We start from the raw sequence: 18,825 nt of genomic DNA, 5'->3' as shown, positions 1-18,825 counted from the left end.
CTAAAAGTAAATTTATGCTACAAAAATATATATTTTATATATTTTTTTAATATGTAGCATGTCTTTTAGTAATATTTTAAGGAACACATGCATTTTTTAATAGCATAATGATCCGATTCACTACTCAACTTTTGTTTTCTGATACAAAATTTATTAAATCAATGGCCAGGCCAATTACTAGACAAGTCCATCGTAAACTTATAGGAAATACTTATAGAAATTTACTAGAAAAGCAATGATTTAATAGAAGCGCCATGTAAAGAAATACATTATAGGAAGCTCCACAAATGTGCACGTAGGTATAGATATATAATTAAATTAACCTTATAGTTTCAATAGATATTTATTAAAATTAAATTATGCATAAAATTTGAAATTCATCATGTTTCAATGTATAATTATGTAGGTGGTAATTATAGTTTAGGTGTAAACATATAATTAAAAAAAATATGGAACCGTATTTCAAATAAACTTATATGTGCAGACTGCAAAAAGTGGTTCGCGACAAAGATGCCAGTCGATCAAATGTCACCACAACAGACAGGCATCGTCGCGGCGAATTCCGTCAATTGGTTCCGTCCGCAGATCCGTCATTACTCTTGCTTTCCGAGAGTAATTTCGTCTAGTCGGAAGCGAAAGACGTCTGCGGCCCCGCGCCGTACGTGTCAATACACTGTGGCGGTGTCTCTTGTGGCGAACGAGCCGAACGGGCCTCCGTTCACTCGTTTCCCAGGGAAGTTTACCAGGAGTCGGGCGGATAGAATCCGACGGTGGCGACGTGCCGTAGACATCAGACACGGTGCCAGTCCGACTGGCCGAATATCTGCTTGCTGAAGTTAAATTATCGGTATGGCAAACAAGCCGGCCCGGCCCGACAGGGACACAGATCCGCCCCGATATGGCAAACTTCCACTGAATAATATTCACCTTAGCCAACTCCAGTCGGCATGCATCACCCGGCTGTTTTGTTTTGGCAGTTCCGTGTCCCCATGTCGATTTCCCGGTGCTCCTCCTCGCGTCTAACGGCCACTGATCTGCGTATAAACATCTACCGGATAAACTGAAAAATTTGCACAATAGTTTAAACATTTTAAAATTGACAGATTTTAACAAAATATAATTTATTTGAATATTATACACACCAATAAATATATTTAATTATTTTTTATTTTCAATATGTTTTCGTTCGTAAATTGTTATTATTGTTACTAATTTACTTTTGCATCGAATGTGTCATCAGAATGGTTTTTCAAATGATTATACGTAAATAATTCCGATCAAAACTATTTAATATTAAATAAATAATAAATATTTTTATATAAAGTAATAAAATTTAGTATTTTAATTAAATTATAAACATAACTGATATACGGTAGTTGTCATTATTATATTGTTAAAATGATACATATTTTGACCATAACCATAATGTAACTGTTAAAACAATATTAATTTACTATTGTTGTTTGATACAGTATACCAACTTTAATTTTGAGAGGAATTTTTAATGATTAAATCTGTGTCATTTAATATAACTTTGTAAAATATTGTTTAACGTAAGCAAAACCATCGTTTTTATATTAATTAAAATTAGATTCGTCAAAATCCTGTGGTCCAATGATTATGATCCTAAGCAAGTCAAAGTTGGACTTATAGGTCTGGAGTCAAACAAACCTTTATACTCATTGAATAAATTTCAGTAAGTCCAATTTTCTCAAGACTGCTTTAATTTCAGTTGAGGATAAAATTGGATTGCTTTTTGACATTCGAATTTCCCAGTTATAGATTTTCCTTCAATTTTTCTGAACTTTGACAATAATCTTAGCTTGTTTTGTGTTTTCAAAAAATATAAAATTATTATTTTTATTCTGTATTTTTAAATAAATTTTAATAAGTCTGCAGTAATTTTAGTTTCCACAGTTTACTGTGTCTTCCAGATATCTTTTTAAAATTTTTTTAGTTGTACTCGTTTTTAAATAATTAATTAATAATTTAATAATAACTATAATTAGACCTAAAATGAGAATTAACATTTTTATTAAAGGATAAGATTTTTAGCAGTTGGAGTCCATTTACGTCCACACAGAATTGATATGTTAATATGATAAATTTCTAAGGTAACCAAAGATGATTTTAATATATTTAATGAAAATATTTTAAGTAAACTTTTTATGTTATTCCAATAACCTATTTGGAACTAATACATAAATATATTTTTACAAATGCACCGAAAGACTTATTTGCACAATTGATCCTTCTCGATAAATAATTTATTTTGGTACACGATTTATGTGAAACTAGTTTTGTACATAGTAAAAACCTAATTATTCTGACATGTTCAGATACGGAATTCATGGGTTTCGGGACTGACCAACAAGAAACTATTTATGTTCTCGTTGTTTGCCAAACATCCAATAAGAAGAAAAACGACTCTTACTTCCTTTAGTTTGTTTCTTTTCAAGGTGGAACCTTTCAACGTGCACTCCAAATCTTAATCGTTCGCTAAGAAACTACTGAAAGCACCAAAACTTTTATGGCGTCTACAATGCATGCGAGTCTCTTTTTTATTATTGAATTTCTATTTGCAAATATTGGAGTTTCGGTAACATTGTTTACATACAGTTTTAGCAGTTAAGGTAACATTTTTTTGTTGTTGCAAACTTCCTTAATGTGAGAATAATTAACTAGTAATCCTTATTAGTGTACTATAATTATTTGAAAAGAATTATTTAATTGCGTAATTATATAGAAGGTGTAATTAATCCGTTTTACGGTCATATGAATGAAATGTCAAAGATTAAATATACAGTATTCAATTTTTACTTCCTAAACATACGTAGGCTACAGGAAATTATCTAATTGGTTAATAGGTCAATAATAAATAACCACAAAATCTGGTATAAACAAAATTTATTGATTGTTACAAAGTTACATTATGATTAAACAAAATAAATAAATCTATGCATACACGTCTACCCACATTTATTATCCCTATAAATATTAATACAACAATATTTTAGACTTAACATAATAGGAACTTTAAATTATATTTAATTGATTTATAAATACTATGCAGCTAAATTCTACCAGTTAATATCAACATATTATGTAGGTATTTGATTATAATGTCATGTGTAATAAAATAAATAATCTAAATCATAGTGGACACTTTAGCTTGAACCAAAACACTTTGACAATAAGACACAACCTAAGCGGTGGAAGACAAATAAAATATTACTCAATAATTGATTTGTTTTAATTAGCCAATGAATTATTTACGCATTGCAGAATAATTTGTTCGTATTTTTGGGTGGGGCCGTTGCTCTTGATGCTCCGTCACTGTTTGGTAGGCGAGAAGTACTAATAAACGTTCCCAACTACATTAATAAGTGTACAAACATTACATGGCGCCACAAGCCTACATGCTGAGTGGGTAAGAATCATTAAAATTACGTTGATTTCTATTTATACTTTTATTATTTTGCAGCCTACGACGGTTGCCCGAAATCAGCGAAAAAAAAAATTATTCGGATTTTAGGCGGCGCTCACTCAAAAGTACGCAGCCCATTAAAATTTACGACCGCGGTTTAATGAGTCCTGTGGTAAAAGTTAAACTGATCATAAGACTGCAGTTATTTAAAATGATGCAGCGTAAATGAAATTTTATGTTTTTGCGAATATGTTATTAATATTGAATATACGGGAAGTCGACTATTGGTGGGTATTTTCGAAAATATTTTCGGACATCATTATCAGAATTTTCAGCTAAAATTCCTAGAAACGTGCTAAAAATTATAAATAGTCGGGTGTCAAGCGATTGGAGTGTGAAAAAATATAAAATATTTATAAGCGAAAGGGAAACCAAACACAATTAATGAGTAGACGTTTCCAATGCGTCCTCAACTAATGAGCAGTGTAATAAACAAGCGGGCTCTATTACACGCCAGCCAGGCAACATCCTAGAAAAGTGGATGTTTATGTTAGCGACGGTGCAAGTTGTAGAACAAGATCTTAATCCACATATTGTGCGAAGCCCGAGTCTTCCGATCATCGTGGCAATTTTTATTGACGCCGAAGTCGCCTTCCTCGATACATTCAATTTGTTCTAACGATTCTTTAATGGTCTGATAAAACGTTTTCCATTACAATTCTGGCGTTCGAAATACGGCGGACTGATGCGTCAAAAATTCTTGCAGGGACGGCACAACCCAAATATATAAATTAATCATCAAAAAACTCCTAGTTATTAAATTAAAATTATTTTTTAGATTACAACACAATATTTACAATCTAATAGCAGTTAGATAGCCAATTTATTGCTCAATTTTTAATTGGCTAATTAATTGCTGAAAGATCAAATAAGTTCTGTTTTGACAATTTTTTATTTACAAAGTTTGTGTACAAATAAACAAATATTATAATTAATTCTTCAACTATTAATATTAACTAGTGAATAATATAAGTGAAATTGTAATGTAAATTTTTTATAACAAATTAAAAAGTAAATTCTTCAATTCAATTTTAATAAAAACCTGTCTAGGTTGAATAGTTGAACTTTTTTAATTTTACTTAAAATTGACTGGTAAATTCTTGATTCAACGATGACATATTTTTAAGGCAAAATTATAAAAAATTAAGCTAATAAATATTAAGCTTTTGATGTGAAATTTGTTTCAATGCGTCTCTGTTTGCTGAGCACAAGAGCATTGCGAGGCGCCGAAACATATTACGATTTGATTAAATTTGTGTTTTTTCTTAACACCACTTGAACATTAAACAGAAAACAGAATGTTTATTACAAATTTAATGCATTAGTAAAAAAACTTGTTATAGATGCAAACCCGTGCATTGGAGCTTCGTTTTACGATGTACTAAAAGTCTGACTTTCGATTGGCTGTTGCAAAAAATTATCTACCAAATTATTTCCTGGTTTTTATCCTCGTTCTATAAGCTTATCAACATAAATTAAAAGAACAAATTAGTGGCTATATTCTCATATTGTCAAAGTGTCTAGTTGTTGTCGTCTTAACATTTAATTAATAAAAGCTAAGTAGTTGTTAATATAATAAAAATAACTAACACAGTCTTTTCATTTAAAGAGAGCTATATAATTAAGCTAATAATTAATAAATAAATACCAAAGTTGCAACTTTTGCATGTCTAAATTATGTCTACCACAGTGTAGAAAGTACCCTTTCTATTCTGAGCCTCTATATAATTTTCCACTGATGAGACATTTTTTACATTCTTAAAATGAGTCATTAGTTTCCAAAATATTATTATTATAAATGGCTTTAAAGTTTTTCATTGTAAACAACTACATTATAGTGTGCAATATGCTTCTAAACGTGATGTAGAGTACAAAATTGTTATAAATAACAGCACTCGTAAATATCACTCACAACTTTTCTGGAATATATTTGAATACATTTGCTAGATTTACTACTTATTCTCAATATTAAATCAATGAAAGAAACGAAGCATTAATAGGTGTGGAAGAAGGATGGTTATTTTTTATGTATAACTAATTTGAGATTGTTTGTTACCACTGATGCAATGTATCTATAATACAATGACATAATGCACCGTGCATTTATCGTGTATTGGTCTGTGACTATACCATGTATGACTTTGGGATTGGCGTTCCGTGAAAAACTTACCCATTCACACTCTAAAGATGCAAAATCGAAGCCACAACCAACTCATGAGAAATGTAAACAATTAAACAATAATAACAAGACTAAATCAAACCAAACAGGTCGTTTCAAATATATTCTCCGAATGATTAAGTCATTATCACAACGTAACAATTTTAATCGTTGGCGGCTAAGCATTGGCACTGTTTAATTCTTTGTATCCGCTTTTTCCTGTACTGTGGTACCAAATTGGGACATTTTAACGTTACAGTTACCCACGTATATTTCTGAGGCTTACAGAACCCGCAGTACTTGAATGCGGGTCCGTTGGTGTCCTCGTCTTCGGTCTCCTCGACGACCGAACGGTGTCTGCTGCGCCTTTTGGGGTTCTTCGGTATGTAGAAAGAGTTGCACTGGCCGTAACAAAATCTGTTGATCATGGTTCTTGTCAGGCAACCTTTTTCTTTGATTTTTTGCACCAGGGGTTCGGTTTTGCACCAGTCTCTTTGGAGGTATTCCTTCTTGGTAACCAGCACCGCGTTCTTGCTAGACTTCAACAGTTTTCTGCCGTTGAATCCTCTCAAATCCGACAGTAGTTCGGTTCCTCGGTAAGGTTCGGAGTAATTGTTGCGTCTCAGTAGCACGTCGATGTCGATTCTGGGGTTCTCCGTTTTCGGTGGTTCTGGTTGCAGTAGTTTAACGTTTTGTATCTCATATTCTGGTTCCGGTGGCAAGTAGTTTTCATTTAGGTCGTTGTCGATCAGAAATCTGTTCTCCTCTTTGGTTTGGTTTTGTTTATTTTCTGCCAGTATTCTGTTTACTTCCTTCATGTTTATAATGTCCAGTATGGAATCACTAGGCGGGTTCCTAGCGGCTATTATAACGATGGCACAATTCAGTGTTAGGACAAGTATGAAGGTAAGTCGAGTAAATTCCATCTGGAACAAAAATAATAATTTTACTTTTTTTAATTCCAGTATTATATGGTGACATTACATTTTTATAGTATAAAGAACCAGTTGAATAACCTTGGATTTAATAATTATAATACCTAATATAATACGTCTAAATTAAACAATTATATCGATCCATTTTACCATAATGGCAAGATTGATATTCATTACTGATGCACCTTTAGAAACCTGTTGGAGTATTTTTTGTCTTCAAATTTCTTTCATGAATAAATTTTAATTCTCAATCGATAATAAATTATACTTGGTAAGTGTGAGGACTCATTGTGAATTCAACATTTATTAAGTGTAATTTATGTGGTTATTATGTGATAATTTCAGGAATACTTAGGGATGTTGCTACTTAACCAGTAACAATGCTCTGTATAAATCTTCTCCTTCCAAATAAAGATGTCAAATGGCTACTTATATGGAAGAACAAGTTCTTTTCGGTAATAGTATCCTTGGGGTGGTCCAAAATCAATCTTAACGTTGCATTAAGTTGGTATGGCATATCAACTAATTTAATTTCATGCTTAATAAATAAACAAAGGGCTAGACATTAACACTTTTCCAAGTACTCGTTTATATATTTGCATAATCACATTAAGGCACAACATTTTTCCCATTCAATCCAATTACAGTTATTCAAAAAGCACGTCAGTTTCCTAGAAACAAGATGATAATAGTGAGCAAATCCGCCCCTGGGTGTCTCAATGGAAAGATGGTGTGTGTTTGTGAAAGGCGAACAACGTGGGCGTTCATGAATGAACGTATTCGCTGGAAAAGGCAATGCGTGCTAGTCATTGTACGTTCACGTTTTTCAATCTCTCCAGGTATCAGCCTTTAGTTTCCGGTGTATTATTACACTTACCGAGACGTGCGTTCCTATTCAACATAAATCAGAGAAATTCCTTGTAATTGGTGTTTTATGGCTGTACAATGTGTGTTGAGCGATACTATGTAGGATTTGTTGGTGGAGAAGATACTTCGTTCGTAACCATAAACTGATTGTACATATGTTGTATGTACATACAACCTTTTAAAGGCATGAAGGCTTTTCAATACTCTTTATTTTTGACGGGAATACTAGTTTATATATTAAAGACAACTTAGATAAACATATAATATAGAAATATTCCTTGATTTTTTTTTCTTGCTGGTGTATGTAACATATTTGCTAATTGTTTATAGAATAGTGCTAAGTTTGAGTCACATCTTTTTTAAATAGACTGTAGCATAACAACTGTTATAATTTTGTATCCCAGGAAGGATGCTTAATCAAGTAATGGAAGTGTGGGATCATTGTTGATTGACTGAACTGCCCAAAAATTGATCTTGGCTAAATATAGGCCAGTGATTAAGTATGTAGTTGTTTTTATATTAGCGGAACCATAAAATAGCAATTATAAAGGTAATTATCTTTGGGTGTATGGGAAATTAATTTCCAACCTACCCAAATTCCAATATTTAGAACAAGTGCCGTTAATAGTTTTCCCGACTCAGTTAAATTAGCATAAAATGAAGGGCTAATTATAACTTAACATTTCAGAATATTTCACAAATTGCATTAAAAAACATAGCTCTGTAAAAATTGAATCGTTTTGAGAGACCAAAAAACATCAGAAAAGGAAGAGAAAAGAAACGGTTGCGTAGATGATGCGAAGCCGGGAGGGGAGTATGTCGTCGTGGTCGGCGGCAACAGGTTAGTGCATCAGCGGTCGACCCTACGCTACGCCGCCTACGGAAGGCCTTTCGCACAGCCTATGGTACCTGCCTGCTTTTGCCTCCTGCAATAGCTCGTTCTTTGGTTGCTTACTGCAATCCAATTCTGGGCCAACGACAACATTCAGACCCCACGGTTATCCTTTGTTCTGTTTCGAATATTACATCAAATTCATCAACAGTTGTCTACTAAAGATAACGTAGATAAATTAGGTTGTTTAACAACTGATGGAAAACTAGTACGGTATACAGTAATTGATTGTAATACCTAGTAATACTTTGTGATTGTCGAGTTACTACTGAATGACATTTCTTAAACAGAGATTAACGATCGAAAAAAATGAACAACATGCTACTTCGTATTGCCTTTGTATACAAAATTATTCAACAAAGTAAGAGCTGGCCTAAAATGTCACGAGTAGGCCACGACACAGCCCACATCTTCACTTCATTCATGATCTCCCTCATCGCAGACCATCTCGGTCACATTGAGTGTTTCATGCACATTCATTATTAACAGTGTGTGTATTTATGTTTGTTCGAATCCATTTCATTGATTTCTTCTGGTATAAATTAGCTTTAGTGTTAAGTTTACACAATAATATATAAACTATGTAAACAGTAAATCATTATTGGAATGTTTAAAATTCAAAACATTAATGGCATATTCCGGATTGTTGAAATTTTCTTAACATGTTTAATTTACTAGCTTATTTATTTATTAATCGAATTTAGTTCCCGTTTGGGCATGACGAATTTCAGATGCAGTTGATTTTACTACATACATATTTTAAGTTTTTATTCAACTGATACTTGTATGAAAAGTGTGATTTTTGAAATGCTTAAATTTAAAAGAAGTACTTGAAAAAATTATTAGTAAGTAAGCTTTGTTTTAAATTAACAAAGTTGTTAAGTTAATATCAAAAATAATTTTACTTCATTTTATATTTTTTATATCAATCAAGAGTTAGTTTCAATTTAATTTAACTAAATTTTTTTTTATTTTATTAATAATTTGTGCGGAATTACTATGTGGAAGTTTTTGGAAAACACTGGTTGCGAGGTTAGAAGTCTATTTTGAGATAATTTTACCCAAAAAGTTTATTTAATGGTTAAATTCAACAGCACAAATTTATCCAATAAAATTGAAAAACATAAATATTTTTTCCTGTTATATGTGTAGGCTAAATTATTGAATAAAAATATTATTTTTGTCCTAAACTGTTGATATAATTATTTTAACTTCCAAGTTAATTTTATACAAAAATAAATATAATTTATATAATTTTATGTTTGTTATATATGTACATTTTACTTCTAAAATGTTTATATTTAAACACAATTTTTTGAAGTGGTAAATACTTGTAACTATTTTAATATTTGAGTTAATTTCAGATTATATTTATATTTTTGTGAATTTTGTATATATTTCGTAGAATTACAAAGACATGAAAAGAAATATTAGAGTGTAATTTGTTCTACAATTATTATAGAACAATTTTATAAATTTCCATGATATTTGGTCCTTTTTATCAGACAGGTATAAGAAATGTTGCAGTATGTAATCATACTATGAATTTTATACATACTTCAGTACGTCGTGGCATTTCTTTATAAATCTTTTCTTTAACATCTGTTGATTTTGATTTATTAGAAACGATTATGTTCCTACACAGTCTCATGATATAAATAAGTCTGTTTATAAGAAAAATTATTTCGAAATATTTTGATTTTGATCGACAAAGTAGTTCGATTCATCTTTTTTGAAGAATATCCCATAAGAGATATAATAAAAACGATTTTTCCAAATTGGTAATATTGGATATTATAAAAAGTTATCAGAAGATTACTAAAAGATAGAACATGCTTATTTAGTTAGCAGTAATTTATTAACCAATAAAAAACTGAACAAAAAAAATTGACCGATTTCTCTAATACAATAAATAAATTGGCGTGTTACACTCTGTTTGGGAAAAAGGATTTTTATTTTTAGGATAATAGTCAATTGCGTAAGCATCACCACTAGGAGTAACATCTATGATACTGTAACAATTTACATAATTGAATTTAATTAATTATCCATACGCAGCGAACTTGCAGATAAACATACATATTTCCGTTTGTAACAGTACTTTCCCTTGAAATGTGAAAAATTACTCATGTCACACCCCTTAATATGGAATGTTTAATGGTGCTGATTAGGTAAAATGAATAAACGTGCGCAATTGCAGCGAAGTGTTGTCCACTAAAATTCCAAACAACTGAAATAATTTATTATAAATAAACCAATACATTATGTAAATAGCGCATTTCAGCTTAATCGTATGGTCACCATTAATTACGATTATATAAATTCTTATAATAGGAAAAAAGTTGTGCACCTGTTAATTTACATTTTTATTATGGGTTCTGTGATTGATCATGATTTATGTGACTTATTTTCTGCATAGTTTAACAGATGTTCGGTACAAATGACAAATACAATGAAAAAGTTCAGACTAATTTCCTACAAACTGTCAATGAGATTTGAATTTTAAATACTTCCACGGAATTAATTTGCATTTATAAGTGCAGTGTTAACTTTTTTATTATCTGCGTTTTATAACACAACAACCTGTGTCAATGCATTTCTGAAATGTTAGTTATTATTACATTATTTTGAATTTCGCTGAAAAGTGCTTACGTCACTTTTTAGTAAACAAAAAAGAAGAGACCTGTTGTCACCGAGTAGGACTTCACTAAAGGATGTTTTATCATTATTTTATTATATTACCTCATCCACATCATGGAAATATATTATAATTAGCTTTAAATTGAAACATTTATACCTACAACCTTCATCTAATATCAAGTTAAAATATGCAGCCAGCAAGACAAGGTAGAAAATTAATTAGTTCCATATGATGAATGTGTGCCATTCATCTTCCTCTTGCGGCCGATTTCCCAGAATTGTTGTATGAATAATAAGAAAAGTCATCCCGAACCCGGCATAAATCTTCGTTTCGAGAAAACACCCGTGCGATTTTTTTAGTGCGGCTCCGGCGATGGTATTTTTTTCTGTTTTTGTTTGTATGCAAATCGTGTCGGTCGGGATATAACAAATAAAAATCCTCGCTGATATATATCGACATATTCGTCACAGCCACGCTTATTAAAATACAATGCCAAAATATGGCGTCGCATCTCCTACGCCAAAGACGCTGTAGCACACCAACACTTGTCTACAACGGCATATAAAAATGTTGCGACCTACCTTTGAATAATTTCCACACATTACTTTTCTGTTATCACTAGTCAATTCGTTGTGTATAATGATCGATCATTGTCTGTCACGGGCTAGGACAATATTTTCATAATAATCAAGTAAGATAAATGAAGAAAGAAACCTATTTACATTTACATACCCATTATTAAATTGAAAATCCTCATATTTTCTAAAACATTATAATATTACGAAATTAAACTATATTGAGTATGATGAATATTTATGAATTAAGATTTAGAAAATTATATCTGTAAAAAATATCAAAAACTTTTTCGGAGATAAATTATAGAAAATTGAATTCTCTATAAAAAATGTCATATTAAATTTTCCCAGAAAGTTGATGGTTGCGTCAGAAAATGAGAAAAATGTCAAAATTTTAAATCAATCCAACTTTAATGTTAAATGACTTTTGAAAAAAAGAATATATCAAAAAACTGCAAGAGACATTTTTTGTAAAGTGTTAAATTTTCTATAAAAATCTGTTTTGATCATTTTGAAATATTATATCTAACGAGAATTAAAAAATTTCAAAATCCAAGAGAACACCGTTCCCGTGTTATTTAAATGGTAAATTAAAATTTACGATGCGGCACCTCTTAATATTAATATTAAGAGTTGGTTACAACTCAAGTTATTTCACAGTATTTTTTTTTACCATTTCCAACAAGACTTTCGATATAAATGAGAAAAAAAAATTTATCGATGTTCTCACATTGTAATTTCAGATTAACTAAAGTGTTTTTTCTGTTTGTTTAAATCACTGCAGTAAATCACTTAAAGCATTATGTTGATTATTAAACGGTGACAACAATTGAACACGTCCACCACGTATGTTAATATTTAAATTAAAACTGATCCATAGTAAATATAATTAGAAGCATATATTGTTCACCGGATATACTAATTTGTGTGGCCCACACGTAGTAATAAATCAAGACCTAGAGAGTAATTGAATTATTGCCATCATTAAGCTACAACACTTTGGTTAGCACTTCAGATTAATTGTTGCCTAAGATTGAAATTAAATATTACCTATCTAATTGCAGCAACTTATACAATGTGTTGCATGTTAATTTATCTTATACAAATAGGGAGCGAGATACTCTTGCAGTAGCTAGAAGTTTGAGAACCACAAATGTCTTTAATTTTATAGTTATTAATTTATGAGTAAAACTTATTATTTTATGATGATAATCTGATGATTATTCACGTTAAGAGTTAATTGATCAAACTGACGTTCGCTGTAATTTGCGGCGAATGACTGACAATATAATTTCCCATAGAAAATTCAAAGAGAATGCCACTAGCGCCTAGAGGAATGCAGTCATAAATAAAAACCGGCCTATTAAAATAATACCGGTAAACGGGTAACCACAAAATAAAAAAATATATTAATTGGAAATGTGGAAACTTTAACATTACAGTGATAAAATGAATGACGACAAATTGTGTCAGACTTTGATATTCAGAAAAATTTCGACTTCAATTTCAATTCACTTAAACCGTAATGAATATTTCAACAGTTTGTAACATACACCCAAGACAATTGATATATCACAACGCTGCGTGTAATTACAAAGGTGGTTAGTTTATACATTTTCCTGGCACAGATAAAATTCGAGGAGAAATATCACAAAAAGGTCAAACACGTATTGCGAGGAAGGTGTGCATGGCAATTTCTGCCATGCCGTTCTGATCCCAGTTTATAAAGTTCATGTTGCAAAATGTCACTAATAAATTTAAATATAAGTTTTTCCATGTTCCAGTGAATGAATACAAAACTGACATCGATTGATTAGGAAGTTGTAGGAAGCAGTGGCCATGTTTATAAATCTAATGCTTTTGCACAATTCATTTTATAAATCAGATATTTTTAGAAGTATACTATAACAAATACATATTTTAATAATTTTTATGTAAAAAAATGGTAAATTACTCAATATTACTTTGGAAGACTAACCACTTATTGTTTGTCTGATGAAACGTTAACAGTTTACAATCTCTAAATGATATAATTTTCAATACTGGAAAGAGTGATTTAAATAAATTGGTCAAAGTTTGAAACTGCCAAACTAAATATAACAATAAGGGAAACTAGCAATCAACCCAACTTACATAATCGTAAAACTTAAGTATCTATTTAATTTATTGTTCCTGAAAATATGTATTCAAAATATTGTATTCGAATCGCAAACAGAAATCATCAAAATAAATTTTATTATTTATTTTATTTTTACAGTTAGAAATTATTTACTTATTAAAGAATCGGTATAAAGAAAATTATCACAACAATTTGTGAGAAAGTCAAGTTTTATAAATCTGTAGTTTAAAATACAATTTTAATTAAAAGTATAAAAACGAACCATATTCTAAAGAAATAATAAAGACATTTTTATGAATAAAAAAATTTAATTGTTTCAAAATATTACTTCAATAATTTGAAATATAATCTGAACTGTTTTGCAGCAGTAATTTTTTACAAAAATTGACATTTTTTTAAATACGCTTATTAATTATCAAATAAAAATCTAATTTTTTGTAAAAATTCTATTTTAGCAGATTTAAAATTGTCACTAATATAATATTAATTTCTATGATTATTTGTGAGTAAAAAAATTATCAAAATCGAGTCTATTAAATTAAAAATGAAGTAAATTAGATTTTCATCTAATTTAATTCTTTCTATACATATATTTGACTCATTAAGGATAATTTATTCTTTTTTGTTAACATTGCTGTACATATAAGAACCTTAAGTGTAAGTAAGATTTTTAAGAAACAAGTACTATACAACCACAACAATTCTTTTAATTGTTTAATATTTAAAATATTACTACATTTTTTTTAATTATAATATATCTATTACATTGTTAATAATACGTAAAATAAAAGCTCTAAATTAAATGAGTTTTTTCTCAATCTCTTTTAAAAATAACAACTTTAAAAATAAATTACAAATGTTGCAAGCTATTTTCACTTAGCAAGTTGTATGACTAGTTAAAAAAATAATCAACATATCATAATATTGTCAAAAATGCATTCTGTAAATATTTGTGGATGAAATGGTGATCATGACGAAAAATTTTACTACAGAATAGCAAATTTAATCCTAATTTAGTACTTTTTTTAATTATAAATTATCCACTTTATTGCTAATTAAAAGCAAATCAAAATCTAGAAATTAAGTTGACAACTATAATAATATTGTTGGAAGATAGTTCTGTAAATATTTGTCGATGAAACGGTGGAGCTATAATTCTATCAATATCATATCGAAAATATAATGTATATGTATGTAAATTTTATTTTGTTAATTCGTAAGTAATTAACACACATTATGCAGATTTAACAGGAAAAAAAGCAAATTAAAATTGTGTTAAGCCGTTAACCCACAACTTAACATCACGCCGAAGTTTGTAGGTGACTATCATTATTGTTACTTTGTAAAAAAAATAAAGCCGATAAGGTTTCGTTGGTACCCACATGGCAGAGTTCGATCATCAGTCTATATATAAAGGCATGTAGTGTGTACGAGGGAGTGAATTTAAATTAATTAGTTCTCTGTAAATTGGGTTCACCGACCAAATATGGCGGATAACGTAGGTGATTTTTTTTTCTGGATTGCGTCTCTGATATTTTATTGTGTGTGTCCATTTCATTAATATCTATGTCACGTGTGTGTTTGTTTTGCTTCTTGAGGGAACGCAACCAATTCGATTTGTTTTTGAAACTATAATTATAAAACGAGAGAGGAGACAGGTTTAAAACACGTACAGGGTACTCAAGATGTCCGAAGTTCGACATCCGATGTTCTCAAAATGGCATGTCATACAGGTGGGTTTGGTTGGAGTATGTTTTATTGGAAACAAACACGAACATGCAATTGTTTACAAGGATTTACTGATTCATTCATTATAACACCCCGTATTGTTAAATTTCAATTATTTATTAGTATTTTTTAATTATAATTTTATATTAAATATATATTTAAATTATTAATTTATTAATATAGCTTTTTTGATGATTGAAAAATCAAGAATTGTTATATATTAGAACTTATGCACATTTGTGAAAATTTTCAAAATCGCCGTCAAATATGTTACATTGAATAGAATTTTATAATTATGTAAATAGAGTGCGGTTTCAAGAGCAACAATTGTTGTAACATACAATAACAAATTGATCGTTTACTGAATGCATTCAGAAAATCAGCATAACAGACAAATATGACATCAGCATCCTGGTATGGAAATTGATGATATCTATTTTTCTTTCAGTAGATAAATGTTATTATAGTGTGACATGACTAATTTTCTATAATATACTCATTTTTGTACATTTCAGTATTTCAGTAATTCATTATATTTTTTATGTTATGTGTTATTTTTCAAAATCTAATCAGATCAGAAATATTTTTATTAAAGTTACGGATGAACAAAATTAACAGCTTATATTATAAACATTATTTCTTCACCGTTATTATATCAATTTTTCGGGAATTAACATTAATCAGATAAGAAATAATTACAAATACTTATATTAATTAAAATTTATAAAGAAAATTTTGATGAACAAAATTAACTGCTTAAAGTAATTTTTGAAAAAAAAAAAAAATGAAAATTATTTCGTCACCATTATATTTTTTGTACATGTTGAAAATTATGAAAATTTTTCAGGAATCAGAACAGAAATAATTACAAACACTTTGAATGATGCATTTTGTAAAAAATTAATTGCTTAAAATAATTTTCGAAGAGAGATATCAACTAATAATAATTCGCACATGCAAACAAATTGGTTAACTAGTTTATCGTGTTTACATGCATAACAATGTAACACTTGTGGCGATAAATTAAACTCTTGATAATTGTAAAACATGATATAAGGTGTATATTGTTTGTATTGTTTGTAATCTATTGTCTTACTGTATAAGCGGTAGAAGAATAAAACTATTAAGATCCATTAGCACTATTTATCCGCATTAATTATCATATCTTATATTAAAGATTTACCTACAAATCTATTGTTGTGCATATGAGGTGACATAATTTATATGGTAATCAAGCGGAAAATTATTCTTTTATGATATGTCCACATCCATTTGTCTCAGTTCATAAATATGTCGACGAATTATTGTTGAATAGTTATGAGGTATTTTCCTTAGTCAAAATAGTATTTTGTTTCAAATTGCTCAGTGGCAATTGAGCATGATGCATTTTTATATACCATTTAACAACTTGGTTAACGAATGTTATTATTTATGTGCAATTCCTAACGTTTTTCTTTTCATTAAATTAAAACATTACATTGATAAATAAGTTAATATTAACAAACTAAATATTGTTTAAACATTTAACACATTTTAAACTAAACCCTCCTGAAAATATTTTTTATTTAATATTAATTTTGGCCTATAGCATTATATTCGCTTTTGAAAGACCATATATAAAAAGAATTTTTGATTTATAAAATTACATAACTGGCTGTGACTAATTTGGACGTAGTTAATGAGTCGCAGGGGTAATCACGTAACTACCACCCTCCATGCAATGTTACTACTATTCGCCAAATGCGATACATAGTCACAAATAGTGACAATATTAAATAAATTAAAAGTGCCAAACAACCCCGCCTGATTACATATTATAACTATTTAATTATATATTCCAATATTTAATTGTAGAGAATACTAGTTTTGTATGCTTTTTAAAATAAATTGTATGTTAAATTTTTGTCCGTCTTTTGGACATTTCTACTCAAAAATATTTGATTGCCATGTATACTTAAAATATAAGCTAAAAATATCTTGTAGCCAATATTATTTATATAAAACTAAAGTATTGTTTATTGAATTTAAAATTAAACACATAATTAATCAAATCAATGACAATTAAGTCATTAATAATTAAAATAATAATGTGACAATTCAAATTAAAATTGAAATTAATTCTTAAAACAAAATCTGATTGATATTTATTAATATTAATAATGTGAAAATTCTATTTTTATATATAGTAAATAAACATTGCCCTTTTAAATTCAATTTTCTTAATTAAAATCTGTTATAGCAATAACTAATTTTTAAATTGTTGAAAGTAAATATTAAAAAGCATACGTTTCAAATATTGGTATTTAAAATTCTTGATATATACAGTGCACTGAAATATATCAAATAATAAGGCTTTAGCAAATAGAAGAATGTGATAGAACTTTTATACCTCCATTTCTGGGTCATATTGAAGCACAAACAAGTAAATTTTAAAACTCAGAAAAATATTCTGTCCTTGAAAACATTTCATTAATTGAAATCTTGTTTTGGTAAAGCAATTTTTGAAATAAGATATATTGATTTTATAAACATTTTAGTGACCATATATTCTTTGTGGTGTCAAATTTCAACTTATCAAAGGGACATATTTCTATTTAACTAAATAATCGATTTATTTCTATACAATAGAAAATAACTGTATGTCTTCAGATTTTATTTGTTGACAGTTTATTAACATTTATTAATTGATGAAGTCACAACTTATATAAATTTGTAATTAAGTTTTCATATTATTCATAATTTACTTATATAACATTCGTTTCAATAATTAAGTTGAACATTGTCATTTAACAAGATGCAGATAAAAATGGACAGAATAAATGACAATTCCTAAAGTTGGAAAATATTTTTTATATAAGTCGGAATATCGGCTGATTAATATTTTTGTGTAAAATTGGAAATATCTGTATAATCATGAAAAATAATTAACATTATTTTAATAATTAATAATGTATATTTAAATAAAATTAAACGAAAATCTAAATTAATAATAAACTAAAAAGAAAGTGGTACTTACCATAAATAAAAAAATGAGCCACCAGCAACAACGTTAATCGTAAACCAGCAACGCACGACAGTCAAAATTCAAGTACGATTCACGCGTGGCACGTGGTGAACGTTGCGAGAGCTTCAGCTTGTAAAGTTTACTACTCGAGGAGTTGGCGGACACTGAATCCGAAGATGCTTGTCCATGCGGTACGTTGGAGTAGATCCAGCCCTGAAACCACGTCCAATACCACTGAAGCGCAGAAGCACCGCCACCAGACGCCTACTTAGCGATTGCATGTAAATTGCTAAATTGTTTATAAATGCCCGACAATTGTTTCTACTAACGTAAACTCTAAGCGGATATGGCAAAAAAGGCGACCGGCAACGAGGAGACTAGATAAATTTCAGCACCGGCACCTACGAATTTCCCTATGT

At 29.4% G+C, this 18,825-nt stretch overlaps 1 protein-coding gene across 2 annotated transcripts; it reads right to left on the bottom strand.

Moving 5' to 3' along the window:
- Nucleotides 1-2,890: 2,890 nt before the first annotated feature.
- On the bottom strand, nt 2,891-18,527 carry LOC109599180 (cerberus-like). Of its 2 annotated transcripts, none has more exons than XM_049969604.1 (2): nt 18,419-18,527; nt 2,891-6,571 (listed from the first exon to the last, which is right to left on the bottom strand). In XM_049969604.1, the coding sequence occupies exons 1-2, from the start codon at nt 18,419-18,421 to the stop codon at nt 5,810-5,812; spliced, it is 765 nt and encodes a 254-aa protein (XP_049825561.1). In that variant the 5' UTR covers nt 18,422-18,527; the 3' UTR covers nt 2,891-5,809. The 2 variants fall into 2 exon arrangements, with proteins under 2 accessions (XP_049825561.1, XP_049825560.1); XM_049969603.1 differs by lacking the exon at nt 18,419-18,527 and adding an exon at nt 11,562-11,596.
- Nucleotides 18,528-18,825: the final 298 nt, after the last annotated feature.

This window comes from Aethina tumida, chromosome 7 (assembly GCF_024364675.1).
Source record: "Aethina tumida isolate Nest 87 chromosome 7, icAetTumi1.1, whole genome shotgun sequence".
NCBI classification, from domain to species: domain Eukaryota; kingdom Metazoa; phylum Arthropoda; class Insecta; order Coleoptera; family Nitidulidae; genus Aethina; species Aethina tumida.
This window is presented reverse-complemented; position numbering and strand designations above follow the sequence as displayed.